The sequence below is a fragment of the Polypterus senegalus genome, chromosome 2 (assembly GCF_016835505.1).
Source record: "Polypterus senegalus isolate Bchr_013 chromosome 2, ASM1683550v1, whole genome shotgun sequence".
Lineage (NCBI taxonomy): Eukaryota > Metazoa > Chordata > Cladistia > Polypteriformes > Polypteridae > Polypterus > Polypterus senegalus.
Genome location: NC_053155.1, coordinates 185,041,933 through 185,063,907, shown reverse-complemented (window position 1 = coordinate 185,063,907; position 21,975 = coordinate 185,041,933). Strand labels below are relative to the sequence as shown.

Here is a 21,975-nt window from a genome sequence, read left to right as displayed (position 1 = left end):
ATATTTTTTTTTTATTCATCCACTAAGTGTGGAGAGTCAGTCCTGGCAGCATGAGGTACAAGACAAGAACTCATTAGGAATAGTACATGACAGGACAAATTCTAACACAAACATGGCCATACCAAATCATATTAAAGACACTGAGTAAACTAAACCTGCACATATTTGAGAAGTGCAAGAAAACCTATAAAGACATGGGGGATTATTCCATTTTCAAAAAGATAGGACTTGGTCTGGAAATGAACCAGGTTACTGGAACTTAGAGGAGCTAGTAAAACCTGTGCCTTGGCCAGTTCTGTTACTATTATATTTATGAAAATCAGTGTGTTAAGTGAAACTGAAGACAAAGAATTTTTAAAAAATTTTCTTGAATGGTTAATTCATTTTTGTAAGGCTGGGGGATTATGTGTCAGAAATTGTGGTGTGCAATACTGGAGCACATCAAAGAACTGTCATGTCTCCCTCCCTGTTAACCCTCAACAGGCTTCCAGAACAATATCAGCCCTTGCCACCTACAGATATTTTCAGATAACTTGTCCATCATAAATATTGTGGACTAATTAGAGTACAGGAAGGTTGTGGAGGGCTTCGTCTTGTAGTGCAGGGACAGCAACTTACAACTCAACATCAGCAAGACAAAAGAACTGGTGGTGGACTTTTGGCATGCCAAGTTGCCCCTGACACCAGTCACCATTGAGGGGGAGGACATGGAAGTGGTGCAGAACTGCAAGTACTTTGGGGTTCACATGAATAACAAACTGGACTGATCTGACTACACAGTGGCTCTGTACAAGACGGGCCAGAGCAGACTGTACTTCCTAAAGAGACTCAGGTCTTTTGATGTATGCAACAAGCTTCTGGAAAAGTTCTCCCAGTCTGCAGTAGCCAATGTGTTGTTCTATGTTGTGGTCTCCTGGAGAAGCAGCCTTAGCTCAAAGAGTGCAGAATGCCTGAACAAACTTATCAGGAACACATGCTGTATCACACAGAGAACTCTAGACATATCAGAAGCTGTTGTGGAAAAGAGGATGGTGGAAAAATTGTATGGCATCATGAAACATCTTCTCCATCACCTCCAGGAGGTGCTTTCTTGTAGCACATTTAGACACAGGCTCATGTGTGCTAAGAAGCACCTCTGGGACTCTTTTCTGCCCACTGCTATCAGGGAATTCAAAGTTTCCTCCTGATGTACTCTAAATTCATTTTGAAAAATCTGCACAATGTACATTTATTTATTGTAATTTACTTATCAAATAATTGAATGATTGGCTGTATTATGTTTCCTGTGTGTCTGTATCCTTGTTTTTTTAAATTTCTTCTGCTGTATGCATGTGAATTTCCCCTTGGGATTAATAAAATGTATCAATCTATTTTAATCTAATCTAATCATCTTTGCTAGAACATTCTTATCTAAGGACTTGTTATTTAAAAAGCACCAGTTAATTTCAGTTTATCTATGTAATAAGTATCCATATGGTAAGTTAAATAATGTTTACTTGAAAGCATTATTTGACATAATTTCCTTTTGAACACTTTTTGTAATTTTCCACGTAACACATTCATTCTAATAAAATAACAATATATTCCACTGTAGCACCATATTAATTAAACAGTTTATAATCACCAGAATTGTTTCAATTATTGATACAAGTACATTACTAATCCTCTATTAAACAGGAAAAACCAGAACAATGAACAAACGGTCAATGTGAGGTTTTCCAGTAACTCTAATCCATGTGTTTTCCAGGATGTGTTATATGGAGTTATGCGGATAAGAGTCTTTTCTTCCTAACTGCATCAAAATCATTCCTGAACAGGATCGTAAACACCCATGTACACGTCCACACATACAGCACCCTTACACCAGAATGATTGTGCAAGTCACGGTGTTGCTTTAAAGGACTATAAAGTAATTGTTTCCTGAGAATAATAATAAACCAAAACTTTATTTTTACCCTCGCTGATTTAGAAATATATAAAACATTACACTTGATTCAAGATTTAGAATATTTTACTGTTCGCATTCATCTCCTGGGTAGGCAGCAAAATTCATAGGACTAATGCTTCTGTTCGCCCACTTCTCCATAAAGATCATGGCGCTTCTGGAAATGGAGGGGAATCTGCTGACGAATATCTGCCAGATACTGCAAATCTGCAAGACGAATAAAACAGAGTAAATTACATCTGAAGCCATCCCAGTAGCATTGGGTGCAAGGCATGAAACCACCCTGAACAAGGTGTCAGTCTATTGTAGGCCTCACTCAGACTCATCAACTCTGACATTTACACAGGGTCAATTTGAAAAAGCCAAATAACATAACATACTGTACATATTATGTTGTGTAGAAACTGAGCTGGCAGAACATAAAATAGATAACTTTACATGTTAGAGGCATAAGAGAAACAGCCATGGACAGGGCACAATGACCACTCATGTAATCACCAACATTCTCACACTGGGAAAACAAAATCTGTGAAGGTTGGTCATGTACGATTTCCATTACCAATCCTTTATCAGTTATGGTGCTATCTATTGCTTGTTACTGAATAACTAATTAAAAGTAAAAAAAGAACTTCACACTTTCTCTTGTTAATCACTTGCTTGAAGAGACTATTACAGGAAACTATGCACTAAAGGTGCGATTCACTAGAACCTGAGGAAAAACATATAATATATTAGCATAACTTGTAACTCAAAAATCTTATATTGTAAAAATAATACAGCGATACTGGTTTAAAAGGTCGACATTGGTCACTAGACAGCAGTAGATATGGTGTTTGTTAATATAGGATAGTGAGCAGCAGAAATGTAAACGAGTCTAAAGAGTCTGACAGAAGAGTGGTCAGTCATGGCTTAGATCAGTACATGGAGCAACAACTCACCAAAACTTAAGCCAAAGTACAAAACCAGACTGAAGAAAAGGTACAAACTTTATTAAATGTTTTTCTCTCACTATTTTTGAGTTTGGGGATGTGAATGTGTTTACTTTATAGCTAATATAAATAGTTATAAAATAAAAATGAATCAACAGTGATTTATGGATATGACTTAGAAATGAAATCCAAATATCAATGATGCAATTAATTACCATGCAGTAGAAACAAATGATATAACGGAAACACATAAAACTTCACTTTCTTTTGATAAGCTGTAAATTAAAAAAGAGTTGAATTAATTTACATCTTTTTGTTTTATTAGTATAGAAAGGTACTTATCATTAATCAGGAATATTGAAAACAATGTGATTGCTTAATAAGAAATCATAGCTTAGGTCATACTGCAAAACATTATACGAAACGCGTTAAATTCTGAATTGCCATACTTAACTCTGACATTTGAAACAAATAAAAAATTCAATGCTTTCTGTATTTGGGAGTGTGGCAGAGTCTGCCAACTTAAAAGTTTCATACACCAGAAAATCAATGATCAATTAAAATTGCAAGCCAGATCATGATAACATACAGTTAGGGCCATAAATATTTGGACAGAGAAAATTTTTTTCTAATTTTGGTTCTGTACATTACCACAATGAATTTTAAATGAAACAACTCAGATGCAGTTGAAGTGCAGACTTTCAGATTTAATTCAGTGGGTTGAACAAAACGATTGCAAAAAAATGTCAGGCAGCTAAAGCATTTTTTTAACACAACCCCTGGGGATGAGTCCTGATCCAGACTTTCTTCCCAACCGAGAATTTTATAAGCTTACTGTATGTCTCTGGTTGTACGATCAAGACTGTCTGGACTGGGACCTCACCATCCTCTCCTTCACCCGGTGTGTATTTTGCTGTAAGGCTTGTAAGTGATCGTGAGTCGATGTGTCTGGTTTGGATGGATTGTGGGTGCCACCATTATCAGACATTTTGCTGACTGTTGCCATATCATCGCTAAGCAAGGCCAACAAAACTGTGTGACACATGACGCCAGTATTGTCGGGTGAATAAAACTCGGTGTTGAACACATCCTTGTATTCCAAGTTTACAAATTCTTCCTACAAAACAATTTAGTGGTTATTCTTGTCTTGTTTTTGTTGTTGCTTATGAAATATTCTTCTGTTTATTTACATCGAGCAATGTCTTTTTGAAGTGGCAATTTTTTGTATTGGTTTCCTACTATGGTGGCTGGTTCACATGATGCTCACTTTAGTCACATCTTCAGAATTATGACCTTAGTCTTGCTATTCCGATTTTGCAACTTCTCTACATTCCCTTTTGTTTGTGGACTTTAGCTCTGCTTTCTATACAATCAACCTTGAGCTCCTAGATAAGAAACATACCGAGTTCACCCTGCCTAGTTCAATCTACCACTCAATTACAGACTTTCTTACTGATAGGAAACAGTATGTGCAGTTCAGCACACACATGTCTAACCCACTAACCTTTAGTACTGGTGCACCACAGGGATGTGTCCTTTCCCCAGTACTATATGCAAATGATTGTACCTCGTCTCTTTAACTTCTTAAATTTGCAGATGACATCACACTAATAGACCTCATTTAAAACAATGACAAGTCCATATATATATAAGAGGTGGAATATCAGACACTGGGGTACAGTCCTAATAGTTTGGACTTTACCATTCAAAAATTAAGGCATTTCAATTTGCAACTTCTCTAGATTCCCTTTTCCATGTTAACTGCTGCCTTCCAGTGCAGTCCATACAAAATCTTGGCCCACTGAAAATGTTGAGAGTTACATTCTAGACTTCACTGAGGTTTTGGGTTCAAATGCCAGTAGTGACACAAGAAAGTCACTTCATCTGCTGGTGCTCCAATTAGAACTTAAGAAATGTAACCAATCATATCTTAAATGTTGTAAGTCACCTTGGGTAATGGCATCAGTTCAAAAGTATGTACAATTTGGGGTCTACATATTTATGTTAAGTAGAATGTCCAGTAGAGGCTTGGCGGTCTTTTGGTCTTGGAACACCTGCAGATTTTGTCTTTTTTTCTCCTGCCTAACTGGAGTTTTTTTTTTGTTGTTATTTTCTGTCCTCCCAGCCATCTGACCTTATCACTGTACTCATCTTTTGAGACTTATATCATCATATTGTATATAAGGACATTACTGTTCTACTTGATATTTACCTGTTGTTTAAGATCATATTCAGTAGATTTATTTGTTTTCTTCTTTGTTGCTTACTCTTTAATATTGTTGCCTAATCTAATTTGTTTTTCTTTTCTTGTAACATTTTTGACATTTTGTAAAGCACATTGTGCTACATTGTTTGTATGAAAACATATGCTATATAAACAAATGTTACTGTTGTCGACTAGACAAAAATATAACAAGCTTTTCAATAGAAATTTCCAATTTTGACTCCTTTAACCGCAGTTGTATTTCATGTCTCCTTTCTGTCTAAATCCATTTCTCCTAAGAAATTTAAGTTAAAACATCCATGGCAAAGTTGATTCTTAAATAAAATAAGAATCTCTTTTAAGTCCGATAAGCCATCAAAGATCAATTTTTGAGCAGTAAAATTTTCCTTTGGGTTCCCAGTTATGCAACATGTCCTTATTAGTGTATGGATTTGTGCTTAATTCAGGAACAAAAGAGATACTAATAGATACGCAGAGAAAAATCTAGCACCTAAACCGGATACCGTTTATTAATATAATTCAGCCATTATTATTTGCATTTGCACTGTAAATAAATCTACGCAGTTCAAAGCCACTTTTCCCAAAATAATTCCACCACCATATTCTAATTTTCTAAACCCTCTTATTTGTTTCCAGGTTCATATGAAGCCAAAGACAGCCCAGGCTGAAGTATACATGAAGTACATAAACACACAGAGAATAACAATGGTGGTGGACAAGTTTTGATTTGCATACGGTTTCATAAAACAAACATAAAAAATCATTTTGCTGGCAATTTTGCAAACTGCAAACCTCATTAAAAGGAGTTTTTTAAAGTTGTAAACTGCTCCTCATGACTGTGTTTACCTGTGTTCTTTTCTGCAGCTTCATGCATGTTATACACTGTATCAGACATAAGTAAAATAAATTCTGTTTGTGCCTTTCATCATAGAGGAAAAGCACAATGTGCTTTTAAAACCTTGGCATGCTGAATATTTTCCACATTTAGACACACTTAAGCACCCCACTGTGCACATTACTTTGTTTTCTCCACAGAAAAATTTCACTACATAGGAAGTTGCCTCCCCTCCAATCAGACTATTGACTAGCAACTGCCCTTTCCCAATTTTTGATGCCTATAGAAGAGGTTGAAGATACACATTCTCCAAGTGCCGTGTAGCTTCAAATTTCTTTTCTGTCTCTGATGCATCTTTAGGATTGTGATAGGAGAGATTGTCAACATTACTGGTAAATTGGGCTTTGTACAGCAACAGGGATCACTAAACCGACTCAATAAAATGTCAACACTTTAAGGTGCTCTTTATTTCTTTTTCAGTAGAGATCTTTATTTAAATACTAAATGACAGCTTACTTAATCCCAGTCTATTTTATCAGTTAAATTAGTTTTATTGTTGCTTTGAAAGACAATCCCTCCATTATCCAACCGGCTATATCCTAACTACAGGGTCACAGGGGTCTGCTGGAGCCAATCCCAGCCAACACAGGGTGCAAGGCAGGAAACAAACCCCAGGCAGGGCGTCAGCCCACTGCAGGGCACACACACCCACACACACACACTAGGGACAATTTAGAATCGCCTATGCACCTAACCTGCATGTCTTTGGACAGGACCCATTTCAGTTTGCATACAGAGTCAGCTGGTCTGTGGATGATGCAATAAGTTAAGGTCAGAGCTTTATTTACCAACACCTTGATAAGCCGGTGGCATATGGGAGGATCTTGTTTGTGGACTTTAGCTCTGCTTTCTATACAATTAACCTTGAGCTCCTAGATAAGAAACATACCGAGTTCACCCTGCCTAGTTCAATCTACCACTCAATTACAGTCTTTCTTACTGATAAGAAACAGTATGTGCAGTTCAGCACACACATGTCTAACCCACTTACCTTTAGTACTGGTGCAGGGATATATGGAGTATACAGGAATAGGTAGTACCTCAGATTGGGGAACACGTGGTGCTCCCGGGAGCAGTTCGTCCACTTTGGTCCTCATCTGTCACTCAGCTCTCACCTGTGGCTCCCCGCAGCTGTTAGCATGCAACAGTGGCCATACCTCGGACAATGGCTTCCACTGGCCGGCTAAACCAGGTGAGGGTAGCCGATGGGCCCAAACCCTCGGTGAACTAGGTCTGCCTAGGTCTGCCTACCTACGTATGCGAAGTCTGGACATCGGCGGAACCTGCGGAAGAGATCATTTAGGTCCAACAGAGGTGAAGGTGATTACAGCAATGCACCGTGGAGTGCATAGAGCAAGATGAGGCACGTAGAACATCTTGGTCATCCACTACATCTGTACCCATCTCCGGTCGTCATGACTTAGGTCTTGCCACTGGATACAGGTTGTCCCGGACGAGAGAGTGAGGTCGACACTGCGCAACTCTTTCTCACTATAAACAAAGTCAGCCGCGCAAGTCATCAGTCATCAATCTCACATCATCTTTCAAGCCCTGTGGCGATGGGTAAGCGACAGGTGTGGTGCACTGGGAATCGTAGCCACAAGCCTGCACACAGGCGACTCAGGCCATAGGGTCGCTCTTCACTTACCGGAGCAGAAGTGGAGTTCGGCAGCCACCTGAGTGTCTGAGCAACCCTATTCAGGACAGCACTGCTCACCTCCATGTATGAGGAAGGGGCTAGAAAAGGTGCCCCAAACATTGCCTCCTCCTTTCTACCCTGGCCGGCTAGCCGTGGTCGGTGGGGACCCAACTACACAGTCGAAATTTAAAAACAAAATCTATTTCATTAAAACTTTCCACATGGAACATCCGCACCCTGCTTGACAAGGATAACATAGACCGACCCCAACGACGTACGGCACTCATTGCCCACGAACTTTCTAGATACAACATAGACATCGCCGCTCTCAGTGAAACCAGACTCTCCAGTATAGGAGAACTTACAGAAAGGCTTGCTGGTTACTCATTCTACTGGAGCGGACACGACCCCGACTCAAGGCGAGAAGCTGGAGTTGGCTTTGCTATCAAAACCTCTCTTGCGAGCAAAGTCTCCAGTTCCCCGAAAGGAATCAATGATCGTCTCATGACGATGAAACTCCCACTTATCCATGGAACGAAGGCTGCCACCATTGTCAGCGCATATGCACCCACCATGACAAACCCAGAAGAGACCATAGACAAGTTTTTACGAAGTCTTGAACACCGTCATCTCCTCCACTCCTACTGCTGACAAACTCATCATTCTCAGAGACTTTAATGCACGTGTTGGCAGAGATAACACCCCCTGGGAAGGGGTGATGGGGAAGCATGGGATTGGAAAGTGCAACAGCAACGGCCTGCTGCTCCTTCAGACTTGTGTTAAACATGGCCTTCTAATAACAAACACAGTCTTCAACCTCCCCACACGCAACAAGACATCCTGGATGCACCCCCGCTCAAAACACTGGCATCTAATCGATTACGTCATCATCAGAAACAAGGACTGACAAGACGTGAAGGTGACTAAGGCCATGTGCGGAGCTGAATGCTGGATAGATCACCGCCTCATTGTCTCATTTGTCCAACCTAAGAGAAGACCTCAAGCCACTAAAGCTCCGAAACGCCTTAACATCAGCAAGTTGAAGATCCCGATGTCAGACAGACCTTTGTTGACACCCTGGATGAACGCCTTGCTTCCATCACACCGGATAACCAGGACGCGGAGACGGCGTGGACCACACTTCGTGAGACGGTGTATAGCACAGCCGCTGAGCGCCTTGGACTCTCTACCAGGAAACACAAGGACTGGTTTGATGAAAACAATACAGCGATCCAACTGCTACTTCAGCAAAAACGCCAGGCATACAAGGCGCTACATGACGATCCAACATCAACAGCAAAGAAAGTCGCACTGAGAAGCATCTGCAGCAACGTCCAGCTGCAACTGCGCCGGATGCAAGACTCCTGGCTGAGTGCGAAAGCTGATGAGATTCAGGGCTTTGCAGACAGGAAAGACATGAAGAACTTTTACAGAAGCCTGAGAGAAATATATGGCCCTACCACCACAGGAGCTTCCCCTGTTCTCAGTGCAGACGGCTCTACACTTATCACAAACAAGGAAAAAATCTTAGAAACATGGGCGGAACACTTTGCTAGTGTGTTGAATACGCCTTCCACCATCAACGATGAATCCATTGAAAGATTGCCCCAGGTTCCAGCAAACAAGGCACTGGACTCTGTTCCAACGTTGGACAAGATACAGACAGCCATTCGCCAGCTGTCCTGTGGTAAAGCACCTGGCTCCAATATGATTCCTGCCGAAATCTACAAAGAGGGTGGACCAGCGTTGAAGGATAAGCTGTTGTGTCTAATCCAGATCATCTGGCAGACCGAAATTGTACCACAGGACCTCAAAGATGCTTCCATTATCCACCTGTATAAACGCAAAGGAAACCGCCAGGCCTGCGATAACCACCGCGGAATATCACTACTGTCCATCGCAGGCAAGATATTGGCCCGTGTCCTACTGAACCGCCTGAATGAACATCTTGAGCAAGGTCTCCTACCCGAGAGTCAGTGTGGTTTCCGCAAAGAACGTGGGACTATCGACATGGTGTTTGCTGCCAGGCACCTCCAAGAGAAATGCCAGGAACAAAATACGGACCTACAGTATATTCTACATTTATTGACCTGACCAAGGCTTTCGACACAGTCAGCAGAGATGGCCTGTGGAAAATCATGAAGAAGTACGGATGCCCTGACAAGTTCACGGCCATCATTCAACAGTTGCATGATGGCATGCTCGCCCAAATCCAGGACAACGGTCAGTCATCTCAAGCATTCCCTGTCACAAACGGCGTGAAGCAGGGCTGTGTCCTGGCCCCCACACTCTTCAGTATCATGTATTCTGCAATGCTGGCTGACGCGTTCAAGGACTCCATTACGGGCTTGTCAATCCGTTTCCGTACCGATGGATCAGTCTTTAACCTTAAGAGGCTTCAAGCGAAAACCAAGGTCAAATGTAACACCATCAACGAGCTTCTGTTCGCGGATGACTGCACCCTCAACGCTGCCTCAGAAGCCGACATGCAGCACAGCGTTGATATCTTTGCCGAGGCCTGCAACAACTTTGGTCTCACAATCAACACAAAGAAAACTGAAGTGATGTATCAACCAGCCCCCAGGAAGCCCTACATGTAACCCACCATTACCATCAGCAGGCAGCGTCTAAACGTGGTGGACAAATTCACCTACTAGGGCAGCACCCTTTCCAGAACTGTTGTCATGGATGACGAAACGAATGCCAGACTGGCAAAAGCGAATGTAACATTTGGCAGACTCCGCAGCACCGTGTGGGAGAGGAGAGGTATCAGACAAGAAACCAAGATTAAGGTGTATCGTGCAGCAGTCCTCTCTACATTGCTCTACGGATGTGAAACGTGTACAGTATACCAGCGTCACGCCAAGAAATTAAATCACTTTCACATAACCTGCCTCAGAAAGCTTCTCGGCATCAAGTGGCAAGACAAAGTGCCTGACCAGAGCGGACCTACCCAGCATCTTTACCACCTTGATGCAGTCACTGCTCCGATGGGCAGGACACGTAGCCCGTATGGGTGACAATCGGCTTCCTAAAAAGCTGTTCTTTGGTGAACTCACGCAAGGCAAGCGCTCCCAAGGAGGTCAACGTAAGCGCTATGAAGTCACACTCAAAGCAGCCCTGAAAGCCTTCAACATCAATCCTATTAAATTGGACAGGACAAAACCAAATGGAGATCAGCTGTCAAGAAGGGGGCTTAATCTTATGAAACCAGCAGGACCACGGCAGCTGAACAACGCAGACAAGTCAGAAAAGACAGCATTAGACCGTCGTCTGCCACAACCATTTCCTGTCCGCATTGCCAAAGACTATTCCGAGCACGTATTGGACTAGTAAGCCATTTACGCACTCACCCAGACCCACCCCATCCTTAACCAGATGACGAGATGGTCCTTGTCGATTCAACGGACGGACGAACGAACGAACAGTACTGGTGCACCACAGGGATGTGTCCTTTTCCCAGTACTATATACAAATGATTGTACCTCGTCTGTTTAACTTCTTAAATTTGCAGATGACATCACACTAATAAACCTCATTTAAAACAATGACGAATCCATATAAAGATAAGAGGTGGAATATCTGACACTGGGGTACAGTCCTAATAGTTTTGACTTTACCATTCAAAAATTAAGGCAATAAATTTGGATTTCAATAAAGAGTCACCTGCTTACCTATCATCTATATATATAATTCACTAAGGCAAGACAACCATGGAAAGCACGCCGGAATCTATACTAATAAAAGGCTAAGCCCTCACTGACTGATTGACTCACTGACTCATCACTAATTCTCCAACTTCCCGTGTAGGTAAGAAGGCTGAAATTTGGCATGCTCATTTCTTACAGCTTCCTTACAAAAGTTGGGCAGGTTTCATTTCGAAATTCTACGCATAATGGTCATAACTAGAAGCTATTTTTCGCCATTTACTGTAATGGAGTTGAGCTCGAAAGCCGTGGGGGCGGAGTTTCGTGTGACATCATCATGCCTCTCACGTAATCACGCATTACATAGAAAACCAGGAAGAGCTACAAAAAGCACTGAAGAAAACATGCATTATATAATTAAGAAGGCAGCGAAACAATTAGAAGCGAGCGAGTGACATATAAAACCATATTCAGCGGCTCACATGAACTGACGCAGTGCGCAGACAAAAAGCAACAGTTCCAAAGAGTGCTGAACAAAAACCGAATTACACTGCTACGCTCAAATAGACAAACCACACACCGTGGCGCAATAGTAGAGCCTTCGACTCTAATGCCGACGTCCGAGGTTCGATTCCTGAGAGGGGGTGCACTAAGTATGTACGCGCGCTTCTCGATTCATTTTACCTTCGCATCCCCTTGGTTTGAGGCGTATGAAAAATATGCGGTTAACGCAGAAAGACAGATCACCAATTGAAGCTTCATGAATAATGGGTACTTTATTCGATCAATGATTGTTTTGGTAAAGCCATACTCAGTGTATTCATTAGATGAACGGTAAAAAAGTAAGAGCGAGGGGAGGGTAACTTATTGAGGCACACAGGCAAAACCACAATAGCATGCAGGCTCGATGTACTGTAGTGCGCGTCAACTCGATCTGAATTGCGCGATCACATTCGAAAAAATATATCTTTTCAAGTTCTATTTAGTCCATATGTGTCAAACTCAAGGCCCACGGGCCACATCCGCCCGCGTAATTATATCCGCCCGCGAGATCATTTTATATACTGTATTATTGTTATTAATGGCCGGGGATATGAAGCGCTGGTAACACAATAAACTACAGATCCCATAATGCAGCGCTTCAGCTGCCTTGCCAACACTTACCGCGTTAATCAAGTCTAGCTTATGATGCTGCAAGTTATTGCGAAGCTAGCCCACACGATGCCAAAGAGAAAAGGTGATTCTGAACATAGAGCCTTTAAAAACCGATGGGAGGCTGAGTATATGTTTACTGACATTGCCGGTAAACCTGTGTCTCATTTGTGGAGCTAATGTGGCTGTAATTACAGAATTTAATCTAAGACGGCACTATGAGACAAAACATCAAGATAACCTGAAAGACCTGAATGCAATGCACAAGATACAGAAAGCAGAAGAGTTAAAGAAGAATCTGACACTTCAGCAGACGTTTTACCGTGCAAAATCACAAAGTGATTTCAAGTGAAGCTACTTTTATGGGAGACACAAATGCACCAGTGCAACTTGCCCCACTTTCCCTGTTGCCAAGTAATGTTGAACCAAGTCGGCACAACGGTGTTCCCAAATACGCACTTTGCTGATAAACTGAGCGCACTGCGCACTGAGTTCGCATGGCGCTTTGGTGACTTTGAAGAACAAAAAAAGAATTTTGAGTTGTTTCGCAACCCATTTGCCGTCGATGTGGAAACTGCACCTGTGCAGATTCAGATGGAGGTGATTGAGCTGCAGTGTAATGGCACACTGAAGGCAAAGTACGATACTGCACGGCCCGCACAGTTTATTCACTCCATTCCGCAAAATGCTCCAGCTCCGTCTACATGCGGCTCGAACCTTGTGCATGTTTGGTAGCACATATCTGTGTGAGAAGCTCTTCTCAGTCATGAAGACTAACAAAACAGCACACAGGAGTCGCCTCACTGATGAGCACCTGCAGTCCATCCTGAGAATCTCCACAACACAGAACCTCACACCAAACAGAAACGAACTTGTTGCCAAAAAAAGATGCCAGGCGTCCAGCTCTGATAAAATGACATAAGAGCAAAGACAACTGAATGATTTGATTTGTTATTGCTGAAAAGAACAAATTTTATTTATATTTCCAGGTTTTGTTATGCACCATGTTCATATTTGAATTTGTATAATTTTGACAGGATATATTTTTATGGAGAGCAAAATCTTTTGGGATATTTAAAATTTAAGTTTATTTTTATATAAAATTACATAAGAGTAAAGAAATTTGAATGTTTGTTCTTTTAACGCTTACTTTATTTCTAACTTGTATAATTTAGACAGGATATATTTTTATGGAGAGCAAAATATTATAAGTTATTTAAGGTTTGAGTTGATTTATTCGAATAATATTCTGTCGACTAAATAAAAATTCCTTCTATTTAAAATTTAAATAGAACTTGAACAGAAACGATAGTTCATAATATCCACGCAGACTTGCACGTAAGAGCGGGAGTCATCCGTTTCAACAAGCAGCGTATTGCACTGATATGAAATAGCCTGCCCATTTAATTATTTTGTACAAATAATGTTTTTCATTTTCCTTCCTTCATGGATTCTGCCACCCCCAGCAACAGTTGCTCGCACCCCAAAGACTGTATATATGTGTGTATATATATATATATATATATATATATATATATATATATATATATATATATATATATATGTGTGTGTATATATATATATATGTGTATATGTTTATATATATATGTATGGATATGTATATATATATATGTTTATATGTGTGTGTGTGTAAATATATATATATATGACAGAAACACTCATAACAGTGACAAAACAATTATAATGACAATCATGTTACGTTATTTTCAAAATGTTTCCTTTTCTTTTTCATTACTTCTTTAACACACTACTTCTCCGCTGTGAAGCGCGGGTATTTTGCTATATATATGTAGACTCAAACCCATTATGACAGCAGCAATCCAAGCTGTGAGAAAACAGTAAAAAGGAGGCGTGTCAGACGTCGTGGTACATTTTCTGATGCAGCTATACAAAAACAACTTCGTGACGCTGCCGCCAAATCCACAAAACAATTACTTTGACAATCATGTTACATTATTTTTTAAATGTTTCCTTTTCTTTTTCATAACTTCTTTAACACACTACTTCTCTGCTGCGAAGCACGGGTATTTTGCTAGTCTATATATAAAATTCACTAAGGCAAGACAACCATGGAAAGCACCCTGGAAGGGGTGTGGATTCACTAAGCCGCCGACAAGTTAGACACCTTTGGCGCACGCAGGAAGGAGCCACGCCCACCAACTCCAAGCCCATTGGAGACGACGACGACTTGCAGGGCCACGCTCACCAACTCTGACACGACGAAAAAAGAAAAAATGGCGTCATTTATATTCGTCTGTCGTAGAGGCCACATACAGTGCAGGTCAGGTTAATGTCATGCACCTCCGAGCTACGTTGACTGTTCATAGAGGCATGTTTCTCGCGGAGGTGAATCGCCATATGCAGCGTGTGCAAGGGGTATCCCATGGGATCCTTAAAAAAATCCTTTACAACTAAGGTTAAAGCACAATGAAGTAAGCAGTCTTTAAAAACCAACTTTTCAGTTACGACGCGCGACCGCGTACACCATAGCAAACTGTTTTACACGCTACATACAGCTATTCGCATCCGTGACAAACATGCGTCTTCTTAGATGCTCCTGCAGGAACACGGAAGACGTTTTCCTGCCCACCAACACTCCTTTTTCACCGACCGGCGTCTACCCTCGCTCTCTAGGCATTCACACTGCCTGCCCATTTGTCCAGACGCAAAAACTCACCGACCACCCAGTTAGTCCCTTTCGTCTGTGGTAAGAGTCTGCATGCACGTCTGAGCCACGAGGCGTTTGTTATGCCACGGGTTCACTATTGTGTTGTATTCTGCTCTCTCCAGAGTTCCATCTTTTCATTCACTTACTGTTGTATTCTCACACCAACCCGTTTTAGACATCCGTGTCTTTCCAGAACTGTTTAGCATCCAATAAATAATTATGCACGAGACTGACCATGTGTCTACCCAGCGCAGAGAGGCGTGGGTAAGCCGTTGAGCTCCATTCGGGCTGCAAGCCGTGGAATTCCCACTAAGTGTGACTCATATACTCCCACTCATTACGGCCCTACCCTTTGTGCACAACCCCCTCTTACCGTGGTATCTTGGTGGATTATATATAGAAAAGCAGCCAAAACCGAGGGGTCTCCCATGGGGTCCTTAAAACATTCCTTTACAACTGAAGTTAAAACACAATGAAGTAAGCAGTCTTTAAAAACCAAGTTTTCGGTACGACGCATGACCGCGTGCACCATAGCAAACTGTTTTACACGCTACATACAGCAATTCATATCCGCGACAAACATGCATCTTCTTAGATGCTCCTGCACTTTGTACACACCCCCCTCCCACCTCGCTACTACCGTGGTCGGGTGTCTTGGTGGATTATATATAGAAAGGCAGCCAAACCCGCACAGAGCATTGAAAAGTCTAGAGTTCCATCTTTTCATTCACTTTCTGTTGTTTTCTCAAACCCTCCCTTTTTAGACAACTGTGTCTTTCCAGAAGTGCTCAACCATCAATAAATAATTATGCAGCGTTTGTTATGCCGCGGGTTCACTATTGTGTTGTATTTTGCTCTCTCCAGAGTTCCATCTTTCATTCGCTTACTGTTGTATTCTCACACCAACCCATTTTAGACAACCGCGTCTTTCCAGAAGTGTTTAACATTCAATAAATAATTATGCATGACATTGAGGCGACTCATACGCTCCCACTGCTTACGTCCCAACCCTTTGTACACACCCCTCTCCCACCTCGCTACTACCGTGGCCGGGTGTCTTAGTGGATTATATATAGAAAAGCAGCCAGATCCGCAGAGCAATGAAAAGTCTACGTCAGTCACACATACATCTGGACAGTATAAAGACGACGACTCAAGTGACGAGTTGGAGGTGGGCACATGAGCGGGCAGTGTATACTGAATGAGAAATCAGCAGACTAGCATGACGGACGGAGCTGAATGGACGTCCTTCTCCTCTCCTCCCGTTCCAACCTCCGCGCCGTGCACCCCCATCCCTCCGTCTGGCAGGAGGAGGCACAAGGACGGTCCGCCAGTTTTCAGTCACCGACGATTGTGTGTTGGTTCGTTCCGTGCTTTGTTACAATGTTGCTTTTCTTGCTGATTTATTACATTACCGATTTTTCAAATGTTACTTTTCTCCCTGTGCTGAAAAATCATTAAAAAAACGGCCTGATTATGCGGCGTATGGCACGCCTCGAGTTGGCTAGTTTGTTATAAATAGCTGAGCCATTGGGACGACAGAATCATTTAAGTGTCTGTGCACTGTGCTGTCACAAAAACTTAACAACATCACATAAATTATTAAGATAGCACATCACAGAATGCTCTTTTTGTGCCTGCTGAGTAAATTTCAGTCCCCCTTAAGCAATATCTGTCCAGGTCTATACAGCCATCATCAAGTCCATTCTGACTTCATCTACTGTATAACTGTCTGGTTTGGCGCTGCCTCTGTTCAGGCTAAGGCCAATCTGAAGCGCATCATCAGAGCCTGTGAAAAGGTCATAGGCTATAATTTACCGTACATTCAAGTCCTCTATGAGTCCAGAGTAATGAAGTGCTGATCTGACTCACCAGGGCATCCCCTGGTCCAGAGACTTCCCACCGGCAAAGGCCTTCATGCAGTGAAAGTAAAACAACGCCACCCTAAACAGTATTTTGCCATGTGCCATTTTTCTGATTAATCAAGTCTGAGCTTCTACTCAGTATCTCTGTATACCTGCACAATAGACTGAATAACCTGAATTATTGAATCCTATTTTATCACTTTCTATTTTGCATTGCCCTTGTATGCTGTGTTGTCCTTGTATGTTGCACAAATACTATCAAGATGAAATTATAAGTACACATTATGTACCTGATCAATAAAGTGAATTCTGATTCTGATTCTGACAGGTAGACATTTGTGAAATTAAAGTAAAGTAAATGCTTCCAGACTTTTCTTCTTGTGTCAATTGCATACTTTTCAATGGAAGTGAAGTAAAATGTGTTTCTCTTTTCTGTTCGTAAAACAAAATACAGTTTTGCTGCATGTTCAATTTCATGTAATGTGCTTTGCATATTATACAGTGAACATTATTCACATTCTACATAGTTACTCTGCACTGCTGTTCACAGCTAGAGGCAAACTCTTTAGTACTCTGGTATTCTAAGTATTACGTGTGGGGCAACTAGCATTCCTTGGTTCATTAGGTACTGCAGTAGATGTTTGACATCACACTTTCCATTGCTGACTTCCCTTTTGCTTGGTAGATAAAGCAGTACAATTAGGTATTTGCCATGTTTTAATAGAATGAAATACTTTAATACAGATGAATGAGCAATTTAAGTGAATGCCTACCACATAATCTTCTGTTCATGAAATAAACAGTATTTATAATGTAAAGAAACTTGAGTCAATATATTTATTTTCTTCTTCATTCCTTTCACATTGAAAATGATTTTACTCTGATAACTCTGATATTTTATAATTTAAATGAAATTACTGTTCAATTAAATCCTTAATTGTATAACTCAAACTATCTTAAAAGTGTGTGTATAAGAATTATGCTGAATAATGTTTTTATGAGAAAAAAAATGTAAAAGACTGCTTTTATCACAGTACATGAAACACAATGTATTGATGACAAATGCATTAAGTTGGAATGAAAAATATTATAATGGCATTATTTATCAGTAGATTGTATTGAACCTAGTTCACTTACTGTTACTATCTATCTATCTATCTATCTATCTATCTATCTATCTATCTATCTATCTATCTATCTATCTATCTATCTATCTATCTATCTATCTATCTATCAACACATCAGGTATAGATAGATCTGCTTATTAGCTGTGGTTAAGTCTAAATGGACAACTGTAGATGTTTGTAAGACTCATAGGACTAATACACAAAAAGGTAATTGAGCAATGTGGGATAGTGAAACTTGGCATACTTTGGTTATGTCACAAAATCAAATTTTCTTTCAATTTAAACAAAGTTGTCATGTGATGCTTAAATTAGAATTTACTCACCAATGTCTGCATAAATAATGGTTTCTTCAGAACCAGCTTGGGCCACCACATCACCCCTGATATCATTCAATAAAAAAGTAATTAAAACATTATTCAATGGTGTTTTTAGTTTGCATAGTCCATAATGTGAATCTTTACCAAGAACTTTTCAACACAAATAATATTACATTACATTCATCAGCTCTGAACAATGCTAGAAGCCAGAACCTGCCACTGTAACGCTATTATATTATACCAGTAACAGCGTACTGCACGATAATGTGCAGTGAATACCCTTGACTGGAGCATTCATAATTTTCATACTCTTTCTCTGTACATTTAGCATTTGTTTGCTCAGAGGTTAATGCACTTGCTGCTTCCTCAGCAGCTCTTCTTTTCTCCACCCTAGCAGCCCACTTCTTCACTTCTTCCGTCGGCATCTTTTTGCGAGGCCAACGATTAAAACTGATTAAGTCAGAGTTTGTGTTGCAATTACTTAGTATGTTTTCTTTAAATTTTTTTCAATCTGCCTCAAGAATGACTTAAGATATGAAGAGGTAGAGGAAGTGACAGCAAAGGTGGTAGGGATGAGAATGGCAACCGTACGCTTGCACCGCACGGCCGCCCTGCTGCGAGCTGCAAGCTGCCAAGAGTTGATTCTACAATAAAATAAAATAAAAATAAAAAGAGTAATAAAAATCATCAGTGGACAGTAGAGGTCACATAGTATATGCGTACAAAATTTCAGGTCAATAGGTCAAACGGTTTGCGAGCTACAGGTGATCTAAAATCCTGGACAGAGAAACGGACAGCCATGGTAGCATATTATATAAGAAGATGACTTACTGTGTTATCTGGCTTCGCCTGAGAATTTTTGTAAGAGAGTGACTTCAGTTAGAGTGCCTTCGATTATTTATGTGTATCAGAAGTACGATGTAACTAAGTACTTTTCTGTATACGATGTTTGTATTTTTCTCACCTATGGTTACTGTTATCAGCAGGCACTGAGGTGTAGTGGTTAAGGCTTTGAACCTAGAACTTCAAACTCTGAGGTTGTGGGTCCAAATCCTGCTAATGGCACTGTGTGACCTTGAGAAAATCACTCCAAATGGGAATAGAAAAGAAATGTAACCAATTCAATCTTAGATGGTTGTAAGTCATTTTGAATACAGTATAGTTATCAGGCAAGTAATCATAATATTATTAGGTCTTCAGAGTTGCTTACTTTTGAACATGCTACATACAATTGACCATGAGTAAAACATTCTAGCATTGGATCAATTCCTGTTTTTCCTAATGACTTGCCATTTGTTGATGGTAATTGCAAAACATTGTTTAACAGGAAAGTGTACTCTTTTGAATTGAAATGAGTAATTAGTAGGAACAGTGTTAAATTTGAGTATGTATTATTATCTTTATTTCAAACTTTATGATTTTCATTTGCTTATGTTGTTCACTCCAATAGGCCTGTCTCTTTTTGTGTTTTCATCAGTTGTAAAATCAGCTTTTGTGATTATATATAGTACATATATGTAAAGAATATTGGACAGTGGGGAACTGAAGCAGACATGAATGTAAATGTAAACGATTTCAGATGATGAGGCGGAGGTCCTCTTTTAATGTCCATAGATGTGAATATATATTACAATGGAGTAGCTCATGGAGGAACCACTAAGTTTAAACTGACACCTTTGCTCCTGGTTTATCTTGGATCTAAATACACCACTTCCACCTCTACTTCTGTCTCACTCCTTTTTTGCTCCTAGAGAAGCAATACCTACACTAACACCTACAAAGCCTGGCACCAGCACTTGTGGTTTAGATCATGCTTGCTAACTGTTGAGCTTTTGCATCTTCCTTGAGCTTGAAAAACTTTCTCTTTCCATTTCACACCTCACAGTACATGCCAGACATGTTCACGTCTCCTTTTTCCTGTCAAAGACATTGCCCCTTCTTCAGTTGTTTGCACACCCTGTTAATTAGTGGTGCTATTGGCTTGACCTGTCAGTCACTTCTGCTGCATTTGTACAAAGCCCATTCCTAGCAGAACACAGCACATGTTTGGTTAGCATATTAATAAATAATATCAACAAATAAAAAACATGGGTCTGCAAATTTTCTTTTTTTCTATAACATCACATTTCAATCAAAAGCATTTTTGAGGCTGTGAGGTATTTAGTTTTTCCACTGTAGTGGGATGGGTTTAACCCTGATTACTAATACATCAAAATGTCTTTTCTTTGCAGATACCAACTACCTTAAGTGTACCATCCTGCCAAATTTGAGCTTTTTAACTAAATGGGAAATTTTGTTTTTGTTGATGAGTGAGTGAGTCAGTCAGCTTTGCATTATATATACACTCAATGGCCACTTTATTAGGTACACCTTGCTAGTAACAGGTTAGACCCCCTTTTGCCTTCAGAACTGCCATAATTGTTTGTAGCATAGATTCAACAAGGTGTTGGAAACATTCCTCTGGGATTTTGGTCCATATTGACATGATATCACTTAGTTGCTGCAGATTTGTTGGCTATACATCCATGATGCAAACCTCCCATTCTACCACATTCCAAAGGAGCTCTATTGGATTGAGATCTGGTGACTGTGGAGGCCATTTGAGTACAGTGAACTCATTGTCATGTTCAAGAAATCAGTTTGAGATGACTTGAGGTTTGTGCAAGTAGCCATCAGAAGATGGGTACAGCTGTCATAAAGGGTTGGACGTGGCCAGCAACAATACTGAGCCAGGCTGTGGCATTTAAATGATGTTCAATTGATACTAAGGAACACAAAGTGTACCAAGAAATTATCACACACACCATCATACCACCACTACCACCAGCCTAAATCAAGATTAATCCATTCTTTCATGTGGTTGATGGCAAATTCTGACCCTACCATCCAAATGTCTCAGCAAAAATTGAGACTCGTCAAACCAGGCAATGTTTTTCCAATCATCTGATCTTCTTTGTGTTTAATTTTAGTGAGCCCATGTGAATTGTAGCCTCAGTTGCCTGTTCTTAGCTGACAGGAGTGGGACCCAGTGTGGTCTCTTGCTACTATAGCCCATCTGCTTCAAGGGTTGATATGTTGTGTGTTCACAAATGCTCTTCTGCATATCTTGGTTGTAACAAGTGGTTATTTGAATTACTGTTGCCCTTCTATCAGCTCAAACCAGTCTGGACATTCTCCCCCAACCTCTGGCATCAACAAGACATTTTCACCCAGAGAACTGCTGTTCACTGGATATTTTCCCTTTTTTGGACCATTCTCATTAAACCCTTGAGATGGCTGTGTATGAAAATCCCAGTAGATTCTGAAATACTCAGACCAGCCCGTCTGGCACCAACAACCATGCCATGTTCAAAGTCACTTCAATTATCTTTCTTCCACATTCTGATGCTTGGTTTGAACTTCAGCAGGTCTTCTTGACAATGTCTACATGTCTAAATGCATTGACTTGCTGCCATGTGACTGGCTGATTAGAAATTTGTGTTAACAAACAGTTGAATATGTGTACCTAATAAAGTGGCCAGTGAGTGTATACAGTATATAGATGAG

The 21,975-nt window shown here is 40.6% G+C and overlaps 1 protein-coding gene across 1 annotated transcript in view; it reads right to left on the bottom strand.

Annotated features, from left to right (window-relative positions):
• Nucleotides 1-1,927: 1,927 nt before the first annotated feature.
• Nucleotides 1,928-21,975, bottom strand: part of LOC120523586 (omega-amidase NIT2-like) — a 56,954-nt gene continuing 36,906 nt past the window's right edge. Inside the window, exons 10-11 of the mRNA XM_039745000.1 lie at nucleotides 18,436-18,491; nucleotides 1,928-2,152 (exon numbers count right to left, since the gene is read on the bottom strand). Coding sequence (XP_039600934.1) covers nucleotides 2,058-2,152; nucleotides 18,436-18,491 — 151 coding nt within the window. The 3' untranslated portion in view covers nucleotides 1,928-2,057. The remainder of the gene's footprint in view (nucleotides 2,153-18,435; nucleotides 18,492-21,975) is intronic.